The 9,795-nt window shown below is 37.0% G+C and overlaps 1 protein-coding gene across 3 annotated transcripts; it reads right to left on the bottom strand.

Moving 5' to 3' along the window:
• Positions 1-2,827: 2,827 nt before the first annotated feature.
• On the bottom strand, positions 2,828-9,129 carry LOC114169808 (ATP-dependent zinc metalloprotease FTSH 10, mitochondrial-like). Of its 3 annotated transcripts, none has more exons than XM_028055122.1 (9): positions 8,964-9,129; positions 8,740-8,815; positions 8,423-8,645; positions 8,248-8,319; positions 7,504-7,643; positions 6,312-6,785; positions 5,384-6,151; positions 3,665-3,892; positions 2,828-3,432 (listed from the first exon to the last, which is right to left on the bottom strand). In XM_028055122.1, the coding sequence occupies exons 2-9, from the start codon at positions 8,782-8,784 to the stop codon at positions 2,947-2,949; spliced, it is 2,436 nt and encodes an 811-aa protein (XP_027910923.1). In that variant the 5' UTR covers positions 8,785-8,815; positions 8,964-9,129; the 3' UTR covers positions 2,828-2,946. The 3 variants fall into 3 exon arrangements, with proteins under 3 accessions (XP_027910923.1, XP_027910925.1, XP_027910924.1); XM_028055124.1 differs by having other exon boundaries at positions 7,504-7,622; XM_028055123.1 differs by lacking the exon at positions 8,964-9,129 and having other exon boundaries at positions 8,740-8,949.
• Between the last annotated feature and the right edge of the window lie 666 nt (positions 9,130-9,795).

The following is a 9,795-nucleotide window of genomic DNA, read 5'->3' as shown; positions in this document are numbered from 1 at the left end:
AGAGGTGAGTGGCTTTGAGGTCGTGATGGGTGCATCGTGGTTGGCGACGTTGGGTCCGCATATTGCTGATTATAGCACGGCACAGATTAAATTTACCATTGGTTCTGATTTTGTTACCTTACAAGGGGAAAATTCATCTATCCCTCAAATCGCGCAATACAATCACTTCCAGAGGCTTTGCTCAATTGATCAGATATTTGAAGCCTACATGCTCTCATGTTCTTCCCTTGAGCTGGAAAATACTATAATGCCCTGTTTTCCCCCTAACACTCCCTCAGACCTGCTACAAGTCCTTTATCAGTACACCTCAGTATTTCAGGTTCCCACAGGTCTTCCATCGTCCCGCCGCCACGCTCATGCTATTCCTCTACGAGAGGGTGTATCAGTAATTTCAGTTAAACCCTACCGCTATCTGTTTTTTCAGAAATCTAAAATTGAACGTATGGTTGCCGAAATGTTATAGCAGGGCCTTATTCAGCCCAGCAACTCTCCTTTTTCCGCTCCAATCCTATTGGTCAAAAAGCATGATGGATCTTAGCGGTTCTGCACTGATTATCGTGCCTTGAATGTTGTTACTATCAGAGATTCCTTTCTGATACCCACAGTGGATGAGCTATTAGATGAATTGTGCGGTTCTCTTTACTTCTCCAAATTGGATCTTCGAGCAGGCTATCATCAGATCCTTGTTCGTCCAGAGGATCGTGTTAAGACTGCCTTTCATACTCATAATGGCCATTATGAGTGGGTTGTTATGCCGTTTGGTCTCTCGAATGCTCCAGCCACTTTCCAAGCAGTCATGAATGATCTATTTCGGCCTTTCCTTCGCAAGTTTGTTTGGTATTCTTCGACGATATTCTGGTGTATAGCTCAGATTGGTCCCGACACTTGGAGCATTTATCCTTGGTTCTTCAAGTCTTACACAATGATAAGTTTTATGTAAACTTATCAAAATGTTCTTTTGGTCAATTGCAAGTGGACTATTTAGGACATGTGGTTTCTGGACGAGGAGTAGAAATGGAACCTACAAAGTTGCAAGCGGTGCGTGAATGGCTCACTCCCACTTCAGTTACGTAATTACGTGCTTTCCTTGGACTCACAGGATACTACCGTCGTTTTATTAGGCATTATGCTGCGATTGCTGGGCCATTGACTGATCTTCTTCAGAAGAATGGGTTCCAGTGGTCCCCCACTGCGCAAGCTGCTTTTGAGCATCTGAAAACAGCCTTAGTGTCAGCACCAATGTTAACTCTCTCTGACTTTTCTAAACCTTTTATTCTGGAAACAGATGCATCTGCCGTGGGGATTGGTGTTGTTTTAGCTCAAGATGGTCACCCCATTGCATATTTCTCCAAGAAATTATCTAGTCGTCTCCAACAACAATCTACTTATGTTCGAGAGCTTTATGCCATCACTGAAGCGGTGGCAAAATTTCGCCATTATTTAATTGGTCACCACTTTGTGATTCGCACAGATCAACGTAGCTTGAAGCATTTACAAGATCAAACTATCCAAACTCCAGAATAAGAAGCGTGGCTTCCAAAACTCTTGGGTTTTTCTTATGCCATTGAGTACAAACCAGGCCCGACAAATGCAGCAGCCGACGCCTTATCTCATTCTTTTCACATGGCTATCTCTACTGCCCAGTCGTCTTTAATGGATGATATTCGTGCCGCTTTATTGACCTCTCTGGCCTTCCAACAATGAGTCGATTTGTTCAAGGCAGATCCACAAGATTACCCTCATCATTCTTTCCGTGATGGCTTATTATTTATACATCATAGGGTATGGATACCTAATGATACGCCCCATGTTATTTCTTTGATCCTTCAAGAATTTCACTCTTCCAGAATTGGGGGTCATGTGGGGTTTCTGCGGACATATACTCGCATTGCAGCTTCCTTTGCTTGGCAAGGCATGCGCCGTGATGTTCGAGCTTGGGTTCGTGCTTGTCAGGTGTGTCAACGTGCCAAACATGTCCAGACTTCGCCAGCTGGGTTGTTAAGTCCCTTACCCGTTCCAAATAAGGGGTGGGAAGACATTGCTATGGATTTTATAACTGGGTTACCAGCTTCTCGCGGATATTCTGTGATCTTTGTGGTTGTTGACCGTTTGTCCAAGTATGCTCATTTTGCTCCCTTGAAAACTTCGTTTACTGCTATAAAAGTTGCTGAAGTATTTGTAGCTAATGTGGTTAAGTTGCATGGCTTTCCCCGTTCCATCGTTTCTGACTGGGACAAGGTGTTCATTAGTTCCTTTTGGCAACACCTCTTTAAGCTTCATGAAACTTCATTGAAAATGAGTTCGACATATTATCCTCAAACGGATGGCCAATCGGAGGTTGTTAATAAATGCCTTGAGATGTATCTACGTTGTTTCAACTCTGAACAACCTCATCAGTGGGTTCAATTTTTGCCTTGGGCAGAATTATGTTATAACTCGTCTTTTCACACTTCCATGGGTATGACTCCTTTTAAGGTGTTGTATGGTAGGGATCCTCCTTCCATTATACCAGCATCTATCAATGATGACACACCCTGGGTGCAGTAAGCAATTTGTGAAGATACATGCACGATTGAGGAAGTGAGTGGGTATTTAAGGGGGGATTGAGGAATTGTATGGGTGTGGTTATTTTCTTCTTCTCTGGAGTGTGGACCTTTACCACTGCTTTGTCATTTCCTTCTCTTTTCTCTACTGTTATTTTTCCTTTTTCGCTTGAGGAATAATACAAGGAGGAGGTTCTTACATCAGATTCTGGTTTTTTTCTGGTATAATTGTTTGTTTGTGTTGATACAGTTTAAGACAGCCATAACAGTTTAATAACCATCCATGTAGAAAAAATTTAAATATAGATATTTATTTAGCAGTTAACATGTGAGTTTTTTTTATCACTTATAAACATTGAAAAAACAACAAAGTCATGTACAATAAGAGGCAAAAATTTAGCAACTATCTGGGAACAACCTGGGGCTCTAACGGAGAAGATCCGCCACCTTCCTCAGGCACATCTACAATGGTACTTTCTGTTGCTACCTTTTCCTCCTCTTCTTTAAAGCCTTCCTTAAATCTATCATAATTGGTGGGTTCAATAGCCTTGAATGGTCGCTCACCCAAAATTCTCCGCAAGTCCTCCTGGTGAAGTACTTCTTTTTCAAGCAACAACTCAGCAATTTGAGTAACTTGTTCCTTGTGTTCCTCGATTAGATTTACCGTTCGTTCGTATGCTTTGTTAACCCATTCGCGCACTTCGCTATCGATGATTGCAGCAGTTTTACTGCTGTATGGTTTGGACATCCCAAATGAGTCATCTCTTGAAGGGAACGAAAGGAGACCCACTTTGTCGCTGAAACCATAAACTGCTACTTGGGCATATGTCATCTTGGTAACTTTTTCCAAGTCATTTTGTGCTCCTGTTGATATTCTCCCTACAAGAACCTGCGGTGACAGGGGAACGAAACATCATTTTCATGCCTTTTGATATTTGGAAAGCGCTTAGCATCAGATAAGAGAAAACCATTCAACAACAAAAAATAGAAAAACAGTAATAAGATTTACTCCTAAAAGACATAAATGCACTGAACCACATAAAATTCTTTCAAGATAGAAAGAAATAGCCATAGAGCAAAACATATACAAAAGAGAAAGTTAAGAAAAATGACAAAACTACCTGCTCAGCAGCTCGACCACCAAGTGTCATGCAAGTCATATCAAAAAGCTGCTCCTTTGTTACGAGAAGGTTTTCGCTTGGAACATATTGTGCAAATCCAAGTGCGGCTGAGCCACGTGGAACGATAGTTACTTTTAACAAGGGCTCAGCGTGTTCCAAGAACCAACCTGCAACAGCATGGCCTGATTCATGGTACGCAACAGTACGCCTTTCCACCTTGCTTATTACCTGGTTAGGAAACATAGGTATTAGAGAGAAACACTAAAAAATAACGTAAAAGGCAAAGAGAGTTTCAAATACCCTTCAGTTTAAAATTTCATTTTCAAAGTAGCATACCAGCTTCAGCATCACGAAGTTTTAACTCAACAAAATCCTAAGATAATATATTTCTGCAGATTAGAAACAGCGAAAAAAGGACCCTGAGTATATCAGTCGGTCCTTTCAAACATAAAAATAAAAGGGCACTAGATTCAGCATACATCGGTGTTCAAATTAATTAAATCCAACTTTGACTAGATAAGTTTTATGCAATATATCTTAGTTCAGGAGATAAGAAAAGCCTTTCCACGCCCTATAGTGGGGAGGAAATCAGAGTATCTTCACAATGAATCAAGAGAACCGCTTTTAATTCACCTTTCTGTAGTTCTAAAAATATATCATTTCATTCATTAGCACAATTATTAGTAAACAAATAAAATACATAGGATTATATATGTAATTAATAATTAATAATTAAATAATTTCATACAAAAAGGAATAATATTTTACAAGACTGAACATCCCACACTTTTCTCCTCGTTCCATGTCTTCCAAATACATTTATACATGAGTAACTTCAGGAAAAAAGCAAATATTCCCACTATAGTTGAAATTTAACAATATTTTGTCCTTCATAGTTGTCATTCCCAAACTGCGAAACGGCCAACCCTAAACGTAAGATAGTGGGATGACGAACATTCTAAATTTAATGAATTTTTTAATATATGTATATATTATTTTAGATTATTTATATGTAGGCAGTTTGTATTATATATATATATATATATATATATATATATATATATATATATTGTATACATATTTACTATTATTACTATATTATTTGAACTTTTATTGTTTAGCTTATTATATTATATAATATGTTTAATTTAGTTTTTATTACTACAATTAGCTAATTTATTATACTTCTATTACTTATTTGTATTATATCATATTTTATGCTTTACGCTTATGTATAAAATAAGCAATGATTAAAATATTCTTTTATATATATATATATATATTATTAAACTATTATTATTATGCAGTTTATTATTTTACAGTAAATAACTGTCCATAAATTATAAGTTAAAAAGCAGCCCACATGAAAATATGATGTTGGACTCCAATATAGGACCAACGTCCAACAGATGAGAAATGATAATACCACACCATGAAACCTAAGGACCCACGACTCCATAATGCAATGCAACAAATTTGTTGTGCCTCACCACTGCACTCCACCCTGCTCTGCCGCAATAACAGTCACCCGGACCACTATTGATAACATAGGGATTATTAATGCATTAAATTAAACTTAAACATTAAGCTCTCTTATATCTCCTCCATTTGACTTCCTACAATATGCAAGACTTTTAATTCTATGAACTAAAACATCCAGCTCCACCCTTCCACTCACAAGCCTACCTAAAGAGAATATAAAAACTTATAAAGACATACCTTGTTCTTCTTTTCCAAACCACCAATGATCCTATCGATTGCTGCCTCAAAATGGTCCATTGTGACTTGTGTCACCTCACTTCTTGCAGCAATCAGAGCCGCTTCATTACAGACATTAGCAATGTCTGCTCCAGCAAATCCAGGAGTAAGGGCTGCAAGCCTCTGAGAATAATATGAAGGTTCCTGGTCAAGTTTGATCTTCTTCAAGTATATCTGAAATATGTGGTCACGACCTTTAATATCAGGTTTGTCAATTGCTATTTGGCGGTCAAATCGCCCAGGCCTAAGAAGGGCCTTATCTAAGATATCAGGCCTATTTGTTCCTGCCAAAACAACAACTCCAGAAGTGGTTCCAAAACCATCCATCTCCACTAACAATTGATTCAATGTACTTTCACGCTCATCATTTGCACCAGAAAAACCGCCACGCCCCCTTGCTCGACCAATTGCATCAATTTCGTCAATAAATATTATACTAGGAGCACATTGCCTTGCTTCCAGAAACAAATTTCTCACCCTTGATGGTCCAACACCAACAAACATTTCCATGAAATCAGACCCAGATATAGAAAGAAATGGCACCCCAGACTCCCCTGCAGTTGCTTTTGCTAAAAGTGTTTTTCCTGTACCCGGAGGACCAACCAAAAGAGCACCTTTAGGAATTTTTGCACCAAGTTCTTCATATTTCTTTGGGTTCTTGAGGAAGTGGACGAACTCCATAATTTCAAGTTTTGCCTCATCACAGCCAGCAACATCTTTAAAATATATCTAAACAAAGTGAAACAAAAAAAAAAAAAAAGATAAATATTGGTTTTAAATGAACTTATTGCTAAGTTACTACCAGCACTTCTCCCCTAGAGGAAATAATTAAAATAAATACAAGAAACATCAGTCGTGTCATTGAGAGAAGAAACAGAAATCTCCCAACCTTATTTTTAGTATTTTTGTCTACTTTTGTAACATGGGCTTTTCCTATGTTGAATATTCCACGAGCACCCTTACCGCTACCACCTCCACCAACACCAAGTCCACCTTGCATTCTCCTTCCCATGTACAGGAGAGATCCCAACAATAACAGTGTTGGAGCAAATCTCATCAGTTCCTGGTACCAAACCATCTCAGCAGAATAAGTTACAGGCACAAAATCATGAGGGTCAATGCCAAGAGCTTCTTGCGCTTCCTGTAGCTTCTCTTCAAAAGACTCAACACTTCCAATATTAAAATAATATTTATACTGGCCTCCATATTCCTTTGCAGGCAGGGTCCCTTGAACTACTTCACTATCTGTTTGGTTGCGAGGAGAGTTCCTTATGTATACTTTGGCAACTGATTTGTTTGAGACAGCAATATGGTCTACTAATCCCGGTTCCAAGAGCTTATTTTTAAATTCCTGAAAGCTAATCTGCAAAGAATCAAATTTTGGTCAATGTCAGAAGGATGATAACAATAAAACTAAAGAAATCATTGCCAAAAGGGACATGGTTTTGAATTCACACAATAATCCAGAGACACCCTTTGAGCATGCGAGATCTAGAAAAATATCGACCATTGTTACATAACAAATCCAAATAATGACTTGCAATATATGAAAGTCTATCCTAATAGAGCTCCATTTTTAGAGAGCTACAGCTTGAGTAGTCTATTGCAGCAGCATAAAGCTAATCTCACAGATATACACACACATTTGCAGTCATGAAAGGTACTTTTGGCAGAATAAAGATTATAATTACTGGCTAACATGAATTGAATTTAATCAATTAACATAAGAGTACTTAAGCAATAGGGGCAAGAAAGAAGAGAAGAAATTGTAGAGTGATGCCTAAGAAAGTGCTAGGTGATGGTCTCAGCAACTACAGTATTATAATACACAAGACAGAACTCAAATATTCTACCCCATAATCTCTCTTACATTTTCAATTTCCCCCTTTATCAATAAAATCAAGATAATTGTGAAGTCAAATGGTACAAAGTTCACTTCTCATGCATTAGAAACCATTGCATTCATTTTCATCATATAGAGTGCAGATAATATTCATGAATTGAGTTCTTTACCCAACTTCACCCTCTCAAGCAAATTAAAACAAGGACTGGTTGTGCAAATACAAAGAAGTTGAGATTACCTCCTGCTGTTCACGAGGATTACTAGACCAGTATGAAATGAATAGCCCCATAACCAATACTGAGGAGATTATAGTATGAACTTCCTTCATGAAAGCTTCCCGAAAATTTCCATGATCATCTGTGTTTGCATTTGAGTTGTCTGAAGTTAAATAGAGAATCCAGGTATTAAAAGTTGTTTGTGTTACTCTTTTGATAAATTGGAATACATTAATACGATTAATTCTTGGACAAAAACAGACAGATCCCTAAGTAAATCAATGCAGCCACTGAGAGATAGAGTGCATATGTTGGGACTCGAACTCAAGTTTACAAACCCAATATGCCCCCCATACACACTAAAGTAGTAATTAAAGTTTGAAGTTGACAGAAAATAGAACCTTGGCTAAGGACAATAGAATTGAATCCTACTTCATTCTCCATCTTTCCATCATAAAGAAAGTTCATGCATGAAAGACCAACACTAAAAAATCTACACAGGCAATAGACAAACAATCAAGTCGTCAAGATCCAAAATGGCAGAAAACCACGCATAAACTTATAGCAAGGAAACGCTAACAAAACATCCCTCGAGTATTTACAACCCAAAGCACAAAAGCACTACTTAATAAACTCTCATGCACAAAACTAGTTCAACATATAAATTACAAGAAATACACACTCCACTTTACTCATTACACAAGTTACCAAGGTTATCTTCCTATATCAGAAGATAACAGGGTGCACACGAGAGATTCCATATTTACCTTTAGAGTCGTATTTTTTGTCATTTTCCTTCGGACCTTCCTTCTTTTCTTTGGGAGAAAACTTTTCATAATCTGCCAAACAAACAAACAAACAAAGAACTGAGTTCAATTCTTAAAACTAATTGAAGCAGCTTCAATCACATGCTAAACACACGGCATGCCCAGTAAAACTCACTCTTTTTCTTTGGGGCTTCACTGGAAAACAATCGGCGAACCCTAGGATTTGCAGCAACAGATTTAAAATCAACCAAACTGGAAAAGACACTACGACGGGAAGCACTGGCAGAAGAAACATAACTCCTAACAAACCCTAATACCGATCCTGCTCCATCAGAACACGCATTCGTCCGTGGTATTCCTGCAAGTGTTCCCAATCTCCCATTACCGTGTAATAAATTCTGTCACTCCAATTAAAAGCACCATATCAATTAGCCCCTTTATGACTGTCAGAAAAAAAAAAACAATTGAATTGAAGGGAAAGTGAAAACATACTCTAGATGAGCGCGACACAGAGCGCGCAATCTTTGAAAAATTCATGCTCTCGGAGAAAAATTATTTCTTGGCCAAACTATACAATGTCAAAAAAAGAAATGTGAACCGAAAATATGTTAAACTAAGAACATTGAAACAGAGTAATCTAGGTCGCAAATGAGACTAGGTAAAAATTGATGTGGTGCCCTTTTTGTTAACAGAAGAAATGGAGAACATTCACTTACATTGCAAACGGATCAAGACAGTTTAAGCAGCTGCTTTTGGATCAGAATATTCGTCTTCTTCTTCTTATTATAACACCGTTAAGCTTTGATTTGAAAGTATTAAGTTCATCACACAAGAAAGCTTAATGTTTTCTCAACAACTTTTCTTCCAACCATGGTATAAAACCTGCCCACAGATTTTTCGTTCAAATATTTATATATTTATATATTTATTATTTTATTTTTGTGTCCAATAATTTCAAAAATGTTTGTTTTTTATGTTACAAACTCAAATTTTGTTCTATGCACACTAGGAATAAGTGGTAGGGTACGGGTGGTAGCTTTCCGTAGCCTAACCACTGGATAAATATCAACTCCGTACCTGTATTTATATTCGTCGGGTATCCGCTATGCAGATACTTGCTTATTTTTTTCATATTCGCAGGTATTTACGAGTATCCACGGATATTTACAAAAATATTTAAAAAAATAAATATTTAATCATAAAATCAAATAAAATAAATCAGTCATAAATTTTAGATAAAGTTCAAATAAAGTTTATACAAGTTTAAATAATTATAAAAATAAATATAAAATGACGTTCAACATAATAGAAATTCTTTAGTGCTTGGATCAATCAGCCCACTTCCTCCAATTGATTCCTGAAAAATAAACAAATAAAAAATCACTAATAATTTATATTGTAGTTTATTTTTGAATGAAATATTAAAGAAATTACTTACTTCATCAATATCCACATCTTGCAACATTGTATAAAGTTTCATGTTGTCCAATTTTAATCTAGAAGAGCTTGGAAACATAAGAAGTTCATTAAAAATTTCTAAATATCACT

Source organism: Vigna unguiculata, chromosome 11 (assembly GCF_004118075.2).
Source record: "Vigna unguiculata cultivar IT97K-499-35 chromosome 11, ASM411807v1, whole genome shotgun sequence".
NCBI classification, from domain to species: Eukaryota; Viridiplantae; Streptophyta; class Magnoliopsida; order Fabales; family Fabaceae; genus Vigna; species Vigna unguiculata.
Note: the sequence above shows the minus strand (reverse complement) of the source record. Positions and strands in the feature narration are given on the sequence as shown.

Bases quoted from the DNA above. Each gene is read 5' to 3' on its own strand.
- LOC114169808 (XM_028055122.1), bottom strand. From the start codon at position 8,784: ATGAATTTTTCAAAGATTGCGCGCTCTGTGTCGCGCTCATCTAGA. The intron at 6,786-7,503 runs GTAATCTCAACT...GATTCTTTGCAG, and splicing joins ATCCTCGTGAACAGCAGGAG to ATTAGCTTTCAGGAATTTAA. The intron at 3,433-3,664 runs GTAGTTTTGTCA...CTGTCACCGCAG, and splicing joins GTGGTCGAGCTGCTGAGCAG to GTTCTTGTAGGGAGAATATC.